A 19,535-nucleotide genomic window follows, 5' to 3' on the forward strand; every position below is an offset into this window, starting at 1 on the left:
ATCTTTCTATCAAAATTCAATTCAATCAAGGCACAGAAGCTTGAAAGTGCACACCACCAGTCTCAGGAGACCGAGGAAACTCGGCATTTCTCCACTGACTCACTAACTTCCACAGATGCACCATAGGAAGTATACTGTCAGGTTGCATCAACCCTTGTTTGGGGACAGCTCCGCTCAAGAACATAAGAAACTGTAGAGGGTTGTGGATGTTGCACAGTCCATCACACAGACCAGACTCTTCATCATTGATTCCATCTACACCACACCGCCTCAGAAAAGCAACCAACAAAATCAATGACCTTTGCCATTCCAGTCATCCCTTCTTCTCCTCTCTCCGAACAGGCAGAAGATACATAAGCTTGAAAGTGCACACCACAAGACTCGGGAACAGCTTCTTTCCCTCAGTTAATAGGCTTCTGCATGATCCTTCCACAAGCTAGGGCAATATCTGATTCTCCTCTATCTCATTGGGTAGACTGGATTTTGTCTCTGGAACTGTGGCGCTACAATGTCGAGAATTATGTTCTGCACTTTATACCTTTCCCTTCGCAAAACATGTAATACAATGATTTTCATTGTACTTCGGTGCACGTGACAATAATAAACCTAAATATACCTGATCAGGCTCTGGAGATTTATCCAGATCTGTTTCTGATATCGAGGAATATTGCATCATTTTAAAGGTGAAGTTAGAAATTTTGGAACTAATTGCTTTCATATTAGAGTTAGTTTTCCTAGACTAGCACACATAAGTCTCCAAGCTGTTCCTGAGTTCTGGAAGAACTGAAACTAGAGCTTTCACAACATCAGTTTGGCCGAGAGCAGAAGCTAAATAACTATTCAATTCACTCTTACAACATTTCTTCAATTGAATTAAGCTAACTCAGCAAAAGCAAAATCGGATCTGGCAACTACATGGTTTTATGCGATGTATTCCAAGTTAAGACGTGATATGATTACATCCATGCATATTTGTCTGGCTGATCTGAATCTCATGTTCAGAATGTGTGATTTGACCACTAGATGGCAGGGTAGCAATGTGGCAGTATTTTCTTTCTCAACCATTGATTTTGGATTTGACATGGATCCTTGCACCTTGGAAAGTAGGTATGCATCATTAATAACGAGGCTTACATTCTGAATGTTAATGGGCTGTATTTACTGAAACATATCCAATATCCACTCTCTCCATAGTGGGTACTTTTTTACCCTGAACACCCACTGGAATTACATTCTACTGGCACTTCGCATCATTCCATACATTTGAATAATTTGCACATAGGTTTGGAAATATGCTTACCCACATTACATAATAATCATGTACAATCAAGTGAAGCTACATATTGACAAAATGCCTTGCACAACGGAATAGAGGAGTCATTAAGGAGAAGAGAGGTTTGGAGAGAATGGCATCAAAATGCCAAAACAAAAAAGTGAAATTCATTCTTCAGCAGACCAAAATGATATTAATGAGGCAGCAAATGAGCTAAAATATGGCCTATGGAATTCAATGGCACTAAAAGTGGGATTGAAACAAAAAACATCTATAATTCACTCTGAATGGAAGAATGTTGCGTGCTTTGGAAGAGGTGACATATTGAGGCTAGAGGTACCCATTAAAGTCAGGCCCTAGGACAATGAAGTAGTTTAAAAAAGCTGATGGCACATGCAATTGTATAATTTTGGAATATAAAAGCCACATGTCAATGAGGTAAAAGCTAAAAGCTGTGTGGAGGGTAATACACAAGATGGAATGGCTGAGGTAGACATTTTGCACCCACTTTGTGACATGCTGTGAATTATAATAAATAAATGTATTTGGTATGTTAGGAAATAGAACAGTACAGCACAGGAACAGGCCCTCGACCTATAACATCTCTGCTGAACATGATTCCAAGATAACCTAATCTCATTTGACTGCACTGCCTCTACCACCACCGCTGACATCGCATTCCAAGCACCCACGTAAAAAGCACCGCATGTATTCTTTAAACTCTGCCCCCTTCATTTCAAGATACGCCCTCTGATTTTTGACATTTTCAACCTGGGAAAAATGTTCTGACCATCTCCCCTATCTAAGCCTCTTGTCATTTTATATATAATTTTCGCATATTTTGATACACTTTCACATAAACCTTTGTATTGACTCATTGAATATATGCCACAGCTGCTACTGTGAAATAAAGATCAGGATGTTTCAGTCATTTGTTTCCAGCCACTGGGTGTGGTTGAATTGGTTTTGGCGCCGCAGGAAAGGCAGAGTCAAACAAAAGATTTCCTGAATCATTCGCTCCTGATCATTATCTAGTAACTAACACAGTTCTAACATGTGGGGATATGTCAATGTGCCCCCAAACCCCCCCTCCCTCCCATCCCACAGAAATAAAGGGCAGATACTCACTCTAAGTGTACACATGAAAAAAGTCTGCTTGGTTGAGGTCTAGAAGACAACCAACATTTGTGGAATTACACTCCACCAAAAGTCACTGCCTAAGGAAGGAGATAGTGGAGTGGGAGGGTGTTTAGACAAAGATTTGATAAGGCCTGTCATAAATCATACAGCACAGAAACAGGGCTCCCATGCTGACCAAGATACCCCAGCTTTCTAGTCCCACCTGCCAGTGTTTAGCCAATTTCCTCTAAATCTTACCTATCCATGTACCTGTCCAAATTCTTTAAAAGTCGTAAGAGTCACACAGCAGGGAAACAGGCCCCTTGACTTAACTTACCCATGCCGAACAAGATACCCGTCTATACTAGTTCCACCCGCCCGCATTTGGCCCATATCCCTCTAAACCTTTCCAAACCATATACCTGTCCAAATGTCTTTTAAATGTTGTTATCGTACCTGCCTCAACTACCTCCTCTGGAGGCTCATTTTGCATAACCACCAAGTTCCCCTTAAATCTTTACCTTAAATCTCTCCTTAAACCCGTCCTCTGGTTCTTGATGACCCTACTCTGTGTAAAAGACTCTGCATCAATCCTATCTATTCCACTCATGACCTTATTATACCTCCATAAGATCAACCCCATTCTCCTGTGCTCCAAGGAAAGTTCCTGCTCAATCTCTCCCTATAACGCAGGCCCTGAAGTCCTGTCAACATCCTCACAAATCTTCTCTGTGCTTTTTCTTGCTAAACAACATCTTTCCTATAACAGGGTGACCAAAACTGAACACACTACTCCAACGGTGGCCTCACCAGCACCTACACAGCTGTAACATAACATCCCATCTTCCTTACTCAATACCCTTTTTAAAATCCTGCCCATTTGTAATTTTTTTCTAGTGCGGAGAAAGAGTTACATCAGCTGACTTCATTTCCTCCATAGACCAGGCATAAACCATAGACTTTCCAGATTTTACTGTTCACATTTAAAACTTGCAAACTTTTTTCATGTAGTTTGAGTGCAGAAGAACCTAGTGATGCCTTCTTGGCTAAATAATCTTCCTACATTTTGGCAGAATCAGTGTAGCAGCTATCTTCAGTTGAAGATTGGAGAAACTAGCTGGAAATAGGATTACAGTGGCATGGCATAATAACATTTTGCCTTGGTGTTGTTCTGTGTGTATGCCTGTGCCTGAAAAAAATGTGTAAGTAAGTGCAAGTATTAATGAACCTGAATATATGAAGATGTGTGGTTTTGTCTAAGTGTGTGCGTGAGGGGGGGGGGGGGGGGGGAGGGGGTGCGAGACAGTTCAGCTTTCAATACAATAGTCCCCACCAGACTTGCTGAGAAGCTGCTGAAACTGGGGCTTAACACTCCCCTGTGTCCTGGACTTTCTCACCGCCAGGCCCCGTGGTTAAGATGGGGAGACATACATCTAACCCCCTCACCCTAAACACAGGATCCCCCCAGGGTTGCGTCCTTAGCCCCCTACTGTACTCCTGTACACACATGACTTTGTGGCCAGGTTCAGGTCCAACTCCATCATCAAGTTTGCTGATGACACTGTGGTGGTGGTCCTGATCTCCGATAGCAATGAGAAGGCCTACCGGGAGGAGGTGGCTGATCTGGCACTCTGGTGTCAGGATACTAGCCTCCTCTTGAATGTCACAAAAACTAAGGAGCTGATTGTGGACTTTAGAAGGGCTCAACATCCCAGGACATACGCGCCACTGGAGATAAATGAGATTACTGTGGATAGGGTGAGCAGCTTTAAATACCTGGGAGTCCACATCACAGAGGATCTGACATGGACAACACACATTGCCGCACTGGTGAGTAAGGCAAGGCAGCGCCTTTACCACCTCAGACAGCTGAGAAAATTCAGAGTCTCTCTGAGGATCCTTCAGTGCTTCTACTCTGGGGCTGTCGAAAGCATCTTGTCCGGCAACATCTCAATCTGGTTTGGGAACAGCTCTGCCCAGGACAGGAGGCTCTGCGGAGAGTAGTGCGTTCGGCTGAATGCACTATGGGAACTACATTCGCTCCCCTGCAGGACCTATACATCAGGAGATGCAGATTATGGAGCCAGCAACATTATGGGGGACCCTTACCACCCCAGCAACAGACTGTTCCAGCTGCTACAGTCAGGCAAACGCCTCCGCTGTCACGCTGTGAAAACAGAGAGGATGAGACTGAGTTTCTTACCACAGGCCATCAGGACTGTTGACTCTTATATCACCAGGAACTAATTCACTGTATTAATTTTTTTTTGTGTTGTGTCTTTTTAAAAAAAAAAATCTATTCTGTTTTGTAGTTTTAGCACAATCCGCAGGCATTGCTACTTTCATTTCACTGCACATCTTGTATGTGTATGTGACAAATAAAGTAGACTTGACTTGACTTGACAGCCTGTGTAAATGGGAGTAGTGGTACTCTTGCACCTACTATCCTGTCGGGTGTCTGTCCAATAGTGTTGGTGTTTTCATGATGCTGTGTATATGTAGTGGTACGGTCATCAGGTTATGTGATGTGTCCGCCTCCTTGCGTGTGTACTTTAGAGGGTGCATGTGCATGATTGTATGCAATGCTGTGAGGTGTGTGTATATCTGGGGTGCTACACCATTTGTAAGTAGTACTGTGTAAAGTGTGGTGTTATAATTGGCATGTGACTCAATGCAGTATATATGTGCTTTGTTGAGAGTAAGTGCTGAGACCTTGGTCTTGTGAGCCTTTGGCCAGGAGGCTGAGCAGAGGGCAAGTAAAGGAAAGGTCGGGGTTTTTTAAAAATTGTGTCTTTTCTTTGGTCTTGTAACTACTACTTGCAAATGGCGTAGCACCCCAGATATACAGTGAAGCTACATGTCAAGCTCTGATGGATACCTTAATGGAATTGTACTACAAGCCACTGAGAAGTCAAATGAATATACTGGGAGCTGCAAGATCAATAGAGTTGTCCATTGTAGGTGATTTTAACTTTCCCACTATAGATTGGGACTGTCATAGTGCAAAGGGTTTTAAAATAGTTATGGATAAGGACAGGGCAGGTCCATACGTTAAATACCAACTTCAATGGTATTAGACATGAACTTGAAAAAGTTGATTGGGGTAGCTTTATGCGGGCAAAAGGACGTCCAATAAATGTCATGCATTTAAAAGAGTGATAGTGAGAGTTCAAGATATGCATGTTCCTGCTAGAGTGAAGGGCATTAGCAGGTAAGGAACTCTGGATGACGAGAGAATTTGACAAAAAAAAGGCACGAGTCAGGTATAGGCAGTTGGGATAAAGTGTATCCCTGGAGGAATATAGGGGACTATGCTTAAGGAGGAAATCAAGAGCGCTAAAAGGCAGCATGAGTAAGCTCTGGCAGATAAGATTAAGGAGAATCTTAAGAAATATTGTAAGTGTATTAACGGCAAAAGTGTAACTAGAGGGAGAATAGGTCCCATCAGAAACCTACGTGTGGAGCCGGATTAGTTTGACAAGCTCATTGGTGATTATTTCTCCTCTTTTTATAGATAATAGACAATAGGTGCAGGAGTAGGCCATTCGGCCCTTCGAGCCAGCACCGCCATTCAATGTGATCATGGCTGATCATTCTCAATCAGTACCCCGTTCCTGCCTTCTCCCCATACCCCCTGACTCCGCTATCCTTAAGAGCTCTATCTAGCTCTCTCTTGAATGCATTCAGAGAATTGGTCTCCACTGCCTTCTGAGGCAGAGAATTCCACAGATTCACAACTCTCTGACTGAAAAAGTTTTTTCTCATCTCTGTTCTAAATGGCTTACCCCTTATTCTTAAACTGTGGCCCCTTGTTCTGGACTCCCCCAACATTGGGAACATGTTTCCTGCCTCTAACGTGTCCAACCCCTTAATAATCTTATACGTTTCACCCTAGTGAAAGACATGAAGACTAGGAAACTTGGGACAGTTAACGAAAATGTCTTGAGGGCGGTCCCTATTACAGTTGAGTAGGTGCTGGACATCCTAAGAGGAATGAAGGTAGATAAATCTCCCGAGCCTGAGGACACAGTGGAAAGCTACACAAGAGATTGCTGAGGTCCTCACTGAGATACATGAATCATCCTTAGACATGGCGAGGTACTGGAAAATTGGAGGGTGACTTCAGTTGTGCCTCTATTTAAGAAGGACTGCAAAGAAAAACCTGAGAACACTGGACTATTAAACTTAACATCTGTGATAGGAAAGTTACTGGATAGTATTCTGAGATACAAGATTTATGTGGATTTGAAGACTCAGCGGTTGATTAGGGATGATCAGCATGGTTTTGTATGTGGGAAATTGTGATTCATAAATTTGATTGAATTTTTTAAAAGAAGTAACCAAGAAGGTTGACGACGCAGGGCCGCAGATGTAGTCGACATGTACTTCACAAGGCGCTTGCTAAGGATCAGCATGATAGATTGCTCTGGAAGGTTAGATCAAATGGGATCCAGGGAGAGCTAGCTAATTGGGTACAGAATTAGTTTCATGATAGGAAGCAGAGAGTGGTGGTGGTAGGTTGTTTTTCAGACTGGAGGCCTGTGACTAGCAGTGTGCCACAGGGATCGGTGTTGAGCCCATTGTTGTTTGTCATCGATATCAACGATTGGATGAGAATGTACAAGGCCATGATTTGTAAGTTTGCAGATGATGCTAAAATCGTAGGCAGTGAAGATGGTTATCAAGAATTTCAGTTGGGCCTTGATCAGATGGACAAGTGGGCTGGGCAATGGCTAATGGAGTTTAATTTAAGTGTGAGGTATTGCATTTTGGTAAATCAAACCCGAGCAGGATTTCACACTGTGCATTGTTGGAGCATGTATGGTGCTATCATGTAGGTATCCATGTGCAATGCTGTGGTGTGGCTTGTGTATGGGGTTGTGGTGTGTGTGCGCATATGAAAATTTGAAGCATTGCTGAACCTGGGGAAATCGACAGAAATTTTACTACAGACACTAACCTGCAAGCATTCTATAACCAAAGAAGAAAGCTGCGATCAGGACAGCTACGACAGATACTGATGCCAAGGCAATTACAATTGGCTCCTCTTTGAAATGTCGTCTCCAAGTACCTGGAACACAGAAAAATATATTCTCATCGGCGTTGTCACTCATTCCAATTAATTTATTTGCATCAATAAGCTGACAGATTTTAAGGTAGCAACAAAAAGAGAGAAATGCATTTGCATTAAAATTCTTCAGATGTCCTAAAGCATTTCCAATCATGAAATACATTGCAAAATCACCAGAGAAGCAACCATTTTCTCAGAGCAACGTATATCAAACAACAAAATATTACTTTGTATTTGGTGCAGTCGGTTGAAGGCAGCGGCGTGCTCTTCTTTGAATAATGCCCTGCATTATTTGATTCCTCTAGAACTGCTGGAAACAGTCAATGGGAGCAATATTTCTAAAGGATAGTACTTTCAACGATCCAGCACACCTATTTGGATTGCTACTCACTGTGTCATGATAGTTTGCACTTAATACGTCATTAGAAACAGGCCATTTTAAGGTATTTCTTCCTTGTATTAAACAGTTCCAAGCGCTCTTAAATAGTCTTTGAAACACCCTATCTATGACTACAACCAGTTGCTTTTTCGTTGTTCGATCACTAATAGAAAATTTCACATACTCTTGATTTTTCTCTATGATATATTTGCAAAAATGATATACCTTTGTTCACCAGTGTTAAATATCTACAGGCATACTGGTCTCAAAATTCTCCTCGCGTGTACATATTCAATTCCATTCACAGCTCCTCAGCAAATGAAGCAGCTTATACCTGCAAGCAGCAATACCCAACAACATTCAGACATGGGCTTGAGAAGTAGCATGTAACATTCACACCACAAAGGTAGCACAAAGATGCTATACAATGAGCATTTCCAACGAGAGAGAATTTAGCCACCTGGGCTTGACCTTCAATGGCTTTACCATTGGTAAGTTCTCAACTATCAGCATCCCAACAGACACCGTTGACAAGAAACTAAATTAGAGCAGATGCATTAATATAATAGCTACAAGAGCAGGTAGGAAGTTGAGTGTCCTAAACTGTTCAAGCAGCGGAGAACATCAGAAAATACCACAAACTTAAGAGAAATATATGACAAAGTAGAAAAAAATAAAGATAGGAAGAAATAAATTCCATAGGATAAAAACAAGATGATTTAGCTGATCGAAGGTAGGCTCAAAAAGCTGGAGTAACTCAGTGGGACAGGTAGCCTCTCTGGAGAGAAGGAATGATTTAACTGATCACCTAGTATATTATATTTCTTGGATAGCAGGGAAAAGATGGAAATGCACTGTGTCTGGTTAGAAAAGTAAAGAAAGGAAAATCTCCAGATTAGTTCAATCAATGAGTGAGCAACAATGGCCTAATATTTAATAATGGGTGTCAGAGAAATGAGATTGTCTCAGAGAAATGAGATTGTCTCAGAGCTGTAGCTTGCAACCAGAACAACATAGAGGTCAGTTCTTGAAATAATGCTGCTCTTGTCAGCATGCTAAATGCTGAGCCCATCCTTAGGGAATGGACCGTTTAAAGGTTCAGTATAGATTGAAACACTGGAATGTAAAAAATGAAAAGGTCAATATAATACTAGCAGTTTGTATTGCAAAGATCCAATGAGGATAAGAGGAAAAAACAGGGATGGGGTTACAATGGATTTCTAAACATGACAAAATTTGCCTGTGCATAAGCATATGGTCTCCATTTACAGAAGAGGGCATTGAGCAGTTTTTGAAAAATAAATCCTATACTTTCAAAGAATAGTTAGTGTCATATTATTCCGTTTCCAGGAGACATAGGAAGCAGTACAGAGCATCAAACACAACGTATCAGACAGGCACACATCCCTCCGTATTGACACGCAGTAGTGTAAAATTGAGTGCAAATGAAAACGAACGGCGGGCTAAAAAAAAAAAAGCGTAATCAGCAGCAGAAACATGATCAACAAAAGTCTGAGGAGAGTGTGATATAGAAAGATAAACAGTGAGCAGTGTATAAAAAATACTATCTGGAAACAGACAAAATTCCCGCTTTTCTTAAATTAGCCTACCACTGTTACATTCATGCTTCCTATTTGATGACCTGCTTAAAGAACACATAAAGCCATTGTTGGGTGAGCACAATTGTATATGGACAAAGGCCTGCTGTCATTTACCAATCTTGCCAAATAACATTGCTGGAAATAATATTTGGATTAAACCAGTTCAGAATATTTAAAATACTTTTTTAAAACTCACGAATGAAAAATGGCCTGTGGGATGAGTTACTAGAAATGTACCTAGAAGGACATATTCAGGGGAGGCAAGGTATACGATGGAGTAAAATAAATTAACGACATAGAAACATAAAAAATAGGTGCAGGAATAGGCTATATGGCCCTCCGAGCCAGCACCGCCATGCAATATGATCATGGCTGATCATCCAAAATCAGTACCCAGTTCCTGCTTTTTCCCCATATCCCTTGAATCCTTTAGCCCTCTGAGCCAAATCTAACTCTCTCTTGAAATCATCCCCTGAATTGGCCCCCACTGCCTTCTGTGGCAGAGAATTCCACAGATTCACAACTCTCTGGGTGAAAACGTTTTTCCTCATCTCAGTCCTAATTGGCCCACCCCTTATTCTTAAACTGTGACCCCTGGTTCTCGACTCCCCCAACATCGGGAACAATTTTCCTGCATCTAGCCTATTCAATTCTTCAAGTATTATATATGTTTCTATAAGATCCCCTCTCATCCTTCTAAATTTGAGTGAATACAAGCCCAGTCGACCCATTCTTTCATCATATGTCAGTCCCGCCATCCCCATAATTAACCTGGTGAACTTACGCTGCACTCCCTCAATAGCAATAATGTCCTTCCTCAAATTAGGAGACCAAAACTGCACACAATACTCCAGGTGCAGTCTCACCTGGAGTCCAACTGCAGTAGGACCTCCTTGCTCCTAAACTCAAATCCTCTTGCAATAAAGATCAACATGCCATTAGCTTTCTTCACTGCCTGCTGTACCTTCATGCTTACTTTCAGTGACTGATATACAAGGACATACATATGATTACATAGGACATGCATCATAGAAATAGATCATTCAGCCCAACTAATCCAGGGTGAAGTTTATGGTCCACTTGAAATCCCTCTCTTCTTTCCTCATCTAAATTCATCACTGTAACCCATTTTTCCCTTGTAAACTATCCAGCCTCATCTTAACTGCATCTATCCAATTCCCCTCAACCACTCCCAGTGACAGAGTTTCACTTTCTTACCACTCTTTGAACAAAGACAGTTATCAATATGTGGGGATAGCATGTTTGATATTTTTTCCTAATTCCCTATAGCATTTCTTGGTGTCTTTCTGAAATTGAAGACCTCCATCGATGTTTTTCTCCACAGGTGTGTTGATTTTCTCAAAACATCCTATAATTTTAAAGAACTCTATTATGTCTTTGCTGTTTTCCCAGTATAGATTCAGTAGAGATTTAGAAAACTTCATTGCCTTTCAGATCCATCCATCTCGGTACGAGCTTGACAACTTGGTATTATTTCTAAATAAGGGTATTTTTGTTTTCAAGTTATCATTTGTTGCCACAAAACATGTTGCAGTCCAGTTGACTCAGTTAACAATCACTCTACAACTGAAGTCACTGACTATGTTGAACCGGGTCCAATTCGTTGGCTTCCCTACCCAACAGAAGCCAAGCAAAAATGGAGAATGACTACATGTTAAGCTTGGTTAGGTGTGCATTCTGATAAATCAGGTCAGGGTGGACCAATCAGCTTTGTATTTTATCCAAGTGACGATGATTTGTTTAAGCAAATAAATTTCAGAATGTTGAGTTTATCAAGTGCATTTATTTAGAGTTTCAGCCTCAAGCTGATCAGCTGTATTTTGAGATTCTACTTGCGTAAATGGGCAGGAAGCCTATGGAAAAGAATGAATACTCGAGTACAGGCAGGGTTAATTTTTTTAATCTGAGACGACCTCGGGTATAATTGTGCATATACAGCGCTGGTGACAAAGGCCAAATATCCGCAGTTTCCAAAGCATATTAGGGTTTATCTTGAGGAAATGCAGAGATCAGCAACTTTTGGGGTAGGGGAGAGGTAAAATCATAGGATCAGGACTGGGGTAAAATGTATATGAATTTACAAACTGTTGGGTTGCACTAATGAAGCTATAGTGCTGATAATACATTTGGTATTATTAAATCAGATGTCAGGTGTATCGAATGCTGAACTATTTTGAGAGCCAACACAAACTATACATTAAAATATTCAAGATAAAGCCCAAGTTTGCATGAAATTTGTTGCACGGATTTAACCATGTCACATGGAACCAGAGCATGAAATTGCATCTCAGCAATTTGATTCTTCCAACATAATTGGTAACTCCAGAGCTGTTTGCAATGCCCCTTAATCAAAGCAAAAACATATGCGAACTTTATAATAACTGCAGTCTCCAGCTTGCAAGGACTTGGGTTCATCCAATGTTCCGAAACATGTAAAATTACTAAGACATCTCTGAACCACAAAAATCACATCTTCTAATTAAGCTAATTTCCTTCCATTCAAACAATTCTTAATCATCAGTAAAGTGCTGGAAAAAAATTAAAAATCACTCGCTAACATGCACTCACCAAGTTCTACCAGGCCATTCAAGTTCAAACATGGATAAAAGAATGGAATATCAGAAGCAAAAATACTTGAAGAACAAGATGGACCACTCCGTTGAAATCGCCTATACTGAAGTGTAGTACGCAAAGGAGCGTAACATCCACCATTTTAGTAGGCAAAACCTGCCGTTCGTTATGCCTCTCGCAGTGTAATCAGTGTTTTGGGGGAACAGCATTAAAATGCAGAATATATCTCCTCTATCAATTCACAGATTTTTGCAATTTTTGTTTTTAAATGTTTCTGCAAGTTTCTGCCCACTAAAATGGCGCCATGACATACTAGAGTTTTTAGAGTCGAGTGGTCAATCTTGCTCCTCTAGTATCTTTGATCAAAAGTAAGGTGGCAGTGATTACCCTTAACATACTGCATAGTAAACAATCAAGTGTGGCACCTGGGACTTCTAGCAACATGGATGTCAATAGGGGTTCATGGATGATTTAATTAACCTAACAGCGAAGAAAATGGCTGTACTTGATAGAGGTCAATCATGTGATCTCTAAGGCAACAATGGTGGTTTAGTTTAGTTTAGAGATACAGAGCAGAAACAGGCCATTTGGCCCACTGTGTCCGCGCCAACCAGCGATCCATGTACAATAACACTATCCTACACACACCAGGGACAATTTACAATTATACCAAGGCAATAAGCCTGCAAACCTGTATGTCTTTATAGTGTGGGAGGAAACCAAAGGTCCCAGACGAAAAACCCACGCAGGTCACGGGGAGACGTACAAACTCCGTAGAGACAACCACTCGTAGTCAGGATTGAACCCGGATCTCTGGCACTGTAAGGCAGCAACTCCACCACTGCGTCATTGTGGTGCTTTACAAGGTAGTATCCAAACTCTAATTAACTACTTTCCCACTGATATCTATCTACCATGAAATCTCGCTGACATTGGGGAGGCAATATTGATCAGCAAATGTAGGTGAGATTGGAGGAGGTGTATGTGAATCTTTGTCCCTGAAAAGGCTAAATGAAGGAGATGGAGAAGAAGTAGGGGACAAGAGTTGTACCTCCAATGGTGATGAGATCTGTGATGGCCTCAGATATAGTAGCCTGATGTTAGTTGGTGAGGTCATGTCTAAGGGTAGGTATGAGAAGGTACCTGAGAGCTTCTGTCTGGCTACTACAAGCCAAATCACAACATCACTATCCTAGTCTGGTTTGATGATGAGGTTGCGATTGGGGTGGAGAGAGCAGAACACTGTGTTCAGAGGCATTGAGGTGGAGTGGGTGAGGTGAATAGAGAAGTCAAGACCGCTGATGTCATCTTGGCAACTGGAAATGAAAAGGTCAAGACAAGGTAAAAGGACAGAAAGGAATGTTCAAAAAGAGTTGAAACCTATTGGATAATGAAAGGCTTAAATAGAGTGGACATGGAAAGGATATTTCCAATAATGGGAGAGTCTAGAACTAGAGGGCACACCCTCAGAATAAAAAGACGTACCTTTAGAATGGAGATGAGACGGTGGAATCTGTGAAATTCATTGCCACAGACTGCTGCCTAAGACTGGTGTCTAAGACAATTGGTATTTTTAAAACAGAAATATTTAGGGTCTTGATTAGGAAGGGCATCAAAAGTTATGGGGTGAAGGCAGGAGAATGGGGTTGAGAGGGAAAAATAGATCAGTTACGATTGAATGGCAGAGTGGAATCAATGGAAAGAATAGCCTAATTCTGCTCCTATATCTTAGTCTTATGGAGTGTTGGAGACATGAGAGTCAAGGAGTCGTCAGTAGGGTGGTGAAGCAGTCTGAAGGGTCTCGATCCAAAACGTCACCCATTCCTTCCCTCCAGAGATGCTGCCTGTCCCGCTGAGTTACCCCAGCATTTTGTGACTATCTTCGTTGTAAACCAGCAATTGCAGTTCCTTCCTACACAGGGTGGTGAGAACACTTTGCCAAAAGAACAGGCAAGGAGGCAAAGATGACAGAAGAAGAGCCCAACATCTTGGCAGAAACTGAATTTGTTGGGCTGCATGCACAGCGTACAATGGCAAGACCTATGCTGAGGACAGACCACTCAGCATCAGAGAGAAGGGGTTCAGTGGTGAGGGTGAGGAACTGGCAGCAGTTGGAGCTGCTGTAAAGCATAGGGTCAGAAAAGGGTGATGGGAGTAAGGGCTCGCATGAATGAGGTAACAATGGGAAGGGATCTCAGAGGAAGGGTTGAGGGTGGTGTTGGGTGGGGAGTAGGATATGAAATCAGGAGGCATGTGGGAGATCAATGAAGGGCAAGAGTGAGGAATCTGTGTCAGAGAACTGGGCCTGAAGGTAGGTATGGGAGCACAAGAAGGCCTCCTCCCACAGCTTACGATATGATACGATAGAACTTTATTTGTCCCAGGAGGGAAATTGGTCGGCCAACAGTCATACAACATAACAAGTTACATGAAACATGAAATTAAAGTGACGAGTGGAAAGTCCAGGATTAATGTGCAAAGATTGCGGAGGTGGGGTGCAGAAGGGAGTCAGTCTACAGTCAGGGGAGTTATACAGTTTGATAGCCTTAGGGAAAAAGGATGTCCTGTGGCTTTGTGTGCTGCATCTTAGTGGAACCAGTCTGCTGCTGAAGGTGCTCCTCAGGTTGACCAGTGTCATGGAAGGGGTGAGCTATATTGTCCAAGATTCTCCGCAGTTTGAGGAACATCCTCCCTTTTAAGACCACCTTCAGTGAATCCAACTCCACTCCCAGGATGGAGCCAGCCTTCCTGATGAGCTTGTTGATTCTGTTGGCATCCACGGTCTTCGCCCTGCTACCCCAACACACAACAGCATAGAAGATGGCACTGGGCACCACTGATTGATAGAACACCTGTAGCATCTTTCTGCAAACGGTGAAAGAGCAGAGCCTCCTCAGAAAGTACAGACGGCTTTGTTCCTTCTTATACAGTGCCTCAGCGTTCCTGGACCAGTCCTGTTTACTGTCCAGGTATACTCCAAGGTACTTGTACTCCTTGGTAAACTGCACATCCACACCCTTGATGGAGGCAGGGGTATTCCTCACCTAAAGTCCACCACTAACTCCTTAGTCTTGTCGGTATTGAGTTGCAGGTGATTCAACCCACACCACTCAACCAAGCCTCAGGGTATCTTTAAGATCTGTCTGAGCTACTTGAAAGGAATTATTTTCTCGCTGTGAATGAAAGAACATGATAATGCATATCATGTGCAACTTTGTTTGGCTTTCATATCATCAGATGGAACAACCCTGATTGATGTTTAAATGTGTACCAGGTTAGCGTACAGTATGCCATATTATGCATTATAATCACTCCATTGGTTAGGGAGCAGAAATAAAATCATTCAAAGCTATTACCCTTGGTTGTTATGTATTGAGCATTGCTAGAAAGTGTGGTTTGGCGGTTATGAAGTTGTAGTTCCTCATGATTAAACTACCTGCCAACCTGGAAAAGGCTCGCATACAAAATGTGAAGGAGATCTTCCACCTAAACGTGTTTTATACATCTAATTAACTATGCACTGATTTCATAGAAACAGAAAATAGGTGCAGGAGTAGGCCATTCAGCCCTTCGAGCTAGCACCGCCATTCAATATGATCATGGCTGATCATCCACTGCCTACACTGCCTTCTGTGGCAGAGAATTACACTGATCCACAACTCTCTGAATCGCCGTCTTACTCCATGGAATCGAAGTCTTCTCGCAGCCTGGATCGAGCGCCTTCCTCGGAGCCAAATCCTCGCCCCTTCTTCTTCGCCTTCTCCTTCAGTTTGTGAATACTTTTGTCACTCTTGATGCCCATGGTGAAGTCCTCATGGAGGTCCAGAAGATGGGTGACGTTTCAGGTCGAGACCCTTCTTCAAACTGAGGAAGGGTCTCGACCCGAAACGTCACCCATTCCTTCTCTCCCGAGATGCTACCTGTCCCGCTGAGTTATTCCAGCATCCAGGCTGCGAGAAGACTACGACTCCGTGGAGCAAGACGGCGACGAGCCAGGCCCTCAACGCTCAGTGGAGGGGTGGATCCTGTTTGTGACCGGGGTCCATGAGGAAGCCACCGAGGAGGACATCCGGACAGTGCAAGTCCAGAGGTCCAGGCGCCGTCTAACGGAGGTTGCATAGCAACCCGCCTCCCGGCCGCCATTGGTGGAGCGGGAGCACGTGGCCGCTGGCTGGGTGAGGTCACTTGGGGCGCGGGGCGGTGACGTCACCTTGTCCCATATTTGAGAGTGAGATAATTGGCAACCCTACTCTGGGTGAGATCATCTCAGTCCTAAATGGCATACCCCTTATTCTTAAACTGTGACCCCTGGTTCTAGACCAACATCGGGAACATTTTTCCTGCATCTAGCCTGTCCAATCCCTTAAGAATTTAATATATTTCTATAAGATCCCCTCTCATCCTTCTAAATTCCAGTGAATACAAGCTCAGTCGACCCATTCTTTCATCATATGTCAGTCCCGCCATCCCAGGAATTAACCTGGTGAACCTATGCTGCACTCCCTCAACAGCAAGAATGCCCTTCCTCAAATTAGGAGACCAAAATTGCACACAATACTACAGGTGTGGTCTCACCAGTAGGACGGCCTTGCTCCTATACTCAAATCCTCTCGCTATGAAGGCCAACATGCCATTTGCTTTCTTCAAGGACACCCAGGTCTCGTTGTACCTTCGCTTTTCCTAATCCGACACCATTCAGATAATAATCTGCCTTCTTGTTCTTGCCACCAAAGTGGATAACCTCACATTTATTCACATTATACTGCATCTGCCTTGCATCTGCCCACTCATCCAACCTATCCAAATCACCCTGCAGCCTCATTGCATCCTCCTCACAGCTCACACTGCCACCCAGCTTTGTGTCATCTGCAAACTATGAGACGTTACATTTAATTCCCTCGTCTAAATCGTGAATATATATTGTAAATAACTGGAGTCCCAGCACTGAGCCTTGCGGCACCCCTGTGATTTTGTGGCATGGACTAGATGCAAGTGGCATTGGCAGTAAGCTGGAAATCCTAACCCAGTACGGACTTTAACATGACCGGGATGTAAAAAAAAAGGCAAAAAGAGATTTGAAGTTGGCAACGCAAGTAATAATAAAGAAGACCATCTCTGGCAAGAATTATTGAAAAGTAGTGTTTCATAAAACTCAAGTTACAGTTTAGAATTATCTGGACAAATTGAAAAACAGGAGGAAATCTATCTTTAATCTGGGTTCATAAAATATTTTGTTTGGGCTCAATTACAGTTTTTAAGAAACAATGCGTAAATTGCTTGCAATGATGCACATTTTCCAGCCTATCCACTCTCACTGGGCATTCTAATCTTTCGAAACAACATTCAATAAAATCTAAACACCATTTATAGGAACAAATAGTTCAATTTGGACACGTAACAAAAAAATCCAGAGCTTCCTGCCTGTTGATCAGATGAATTGCATGGCTGCTTGATAGGACCCAGGGTTATGTTTACAAATTGTGGAGCCAGACCAGGCTCAACCCTGGAGGCACATTGTCTGCTCCCAGCTACTGTTTTCCTTCTTTTTGGCATGTTCTCTAAACAATCAATATCAACAACACTAAAAATTGTTGTCTTTCTTCACGCAGAGAGCCCAGCCCAGAATAACAAAAATTGAAGGTCGGAAGCCCTTCATCTGACTAAGCTCCTATTTACATATCTAAGTGACTATGCAATGATTTCCTGTCCTTAAACGTGATTGAGATTAAATCTCCAAACATTCTATTTCCCCATTCAATTACAGTAAACATGAAGGAATGAAGTTTTAACACAATTTAGCTTTGGAGGGCGGGGGGGGGGGGGGGGGGGGAGCATCCTGTGTGTGTACATGGGGATGAGAGGTAGGGGGAGGAAGGTTCCCAATTTTCCCAGACACCAGTAATTCAATATTAAGACTTCCCAGCGTTTAATTTGGTGAAAGCAATGTGGAAATGACCTGTGCCGTTCATGTACATAAGAATTTGAGAAACAGGAGCAGAAATATGCCATTTGGCCTGCTTTATGTCTGTTGTTTAATCTTTAATCACCAAGATTAAACAACAGACATGAACTGAAAAAAGGGAGCTAGAGTGGTCAGAAGGGAGCAGTGGGGGAGGGGAGAGGGGGGGACCCAGTGGAAGAAAGTGGGCAATAGCCAGGTGGAGCATATGGTGGAGGGGAATGAAACTAGACATCAGGAGGTTCGGGGTTAATTTAAAAAATGGTCTATGTGGAAGACTTGGGTAGAACAGAAGGAGAGAGAAAGAGAGAGAAGGAGCAGGTTACCTGAAATTGGAGAAATCGATGTTCATGGCATTGGGTTGTAGTTTACAATATGAGGTGCTGATCCTCTAGTTTGCCTCACCTTGGAAGTGGAGGAAGCCGAGGACAGATAGGTCAGTGCAGAAATGGGAAGAGGAATTAAAAAGGCTAGCGACCCAGAGCTCCAGATGGCCATGGAAGTGTGCAGATGCTCACCAAAGTGGTCGCCAAGCTTGTGCTTGGTCTCACTGATAGAGAAGAGACCACAGCAAGCACCAGACGCAAGTGATTCGGTTGGAGAATGTACAAGTGAATCTGTGCCTCACCTGGAAGAGCAGTTTAAGTCCCTGGATGGTGATGAGGGAGAAGGTGTAGGCACATGTGTTGTACTTCTTACAGTTGTTGGGGGAAATGCCTGGGAAAGAATGGGTGGGAGGGATGAGTAAACCAGGGAGTCTCAGCAAGATTGGTCCCTACAGAAAGCAGATATAGGTGGGGAGGCAAAGATGTGACTAATGGCTGTATCAAGTTATAGCTGGTGGAAATGTCGAAGAACAATATGCAGGATGCAGAGGCTGCTGGTCGGGTGAAAGGTAGAGACCAAGAAAACTATCTCTGTTCTGACTGAGGCGAGGTGGGGTGAGAGTAGAAGTGCGGGATATAGAGGAGATGCTAGTGATGGTTCTCTCGACCACAGTGTTGAGGAAATCCTGTTTGCTGAAAAAGGAGTACATCTCAAATTTCCGGAGTGGGAGATCTCACCTTGAGAACAGATGCAGTGGAGATAGAGAAACTGAAAGGGACAGCATCCTTACAAGAGGCAGGGTAGGAGGAGGTGTAATTTGTACAAGTAAGCTGTACAAGTCAGTAAATTCAATGGTTGTTTTTTTTTGTCAAAGAGGTGATGCATTGGATAAAGGAGAATGAGTCATCAGTGGGGAGTAAGGGTTCCTGGCCAAAGGAAAAGGGAACAGTGGCGAGATGATAGAAGAGCTCGACTTCATGGTTGACCCGAAACTGGATCGAGGTGCGAGTACAGAGGTATGATGATGTGGTTTCTGCTGAAGACAGACTACTCAACATCAGAGAAGATCAGATGAGATGGTGAAGACATGGCAGGGGTTGTTGCTGAGGCCAAGTGCAGGATCAGAAGAGGGCAGTGGGGGGCAGGGGGACAACTTAGAGGAGAGAGGAGAAGGGGTGGGGTGCTGGATTTTGGGTAGATGAGAGACGAGACCA

At 42.9% G+C, this 19,535-nt stretch overlaps 1 protein-coding gene across 1 annotated transcript in view; it reads right to left on the bottom strand.

Annotated features, from left to right (window-relative positions):
• The window catches only part of bmpr2b (bone morphogenetic protein receptor, type II b (serine/threonine kinase)), a 170,665-nt gene that overhangs the window by 36,597 nt on the left and 114,533 nt on the right, over positions 1-19,535 (bottom strand). The window contains exon 4 of the mRNA XM_078403710.1: positions 7,353-7,463. Within this exon, the coding sequence (XP_078259836.1) occupies positions 7,353-7,463 (111 nt within the window). The remainder of the gene's footprint in view (positions 1-7,352; positions 7,464-19,535) is intronic.

The sequence above is a fragment of the Rhinoraja longicauda genome, chromosome 8, assembly GCF_053455715.1.
Source record: "Rhinoraja longicauda isolate Sanriku21f chromosome 8, sRhiLon1.1, whole genome shotgun sequence".
Lineage (NCBI taxonomy): Eukaryota > Metazoa > Chordata > Chondrichthyes > Rajiformes > Arhynchobatidae > Rhinoraja > Rhinoraja longicauda.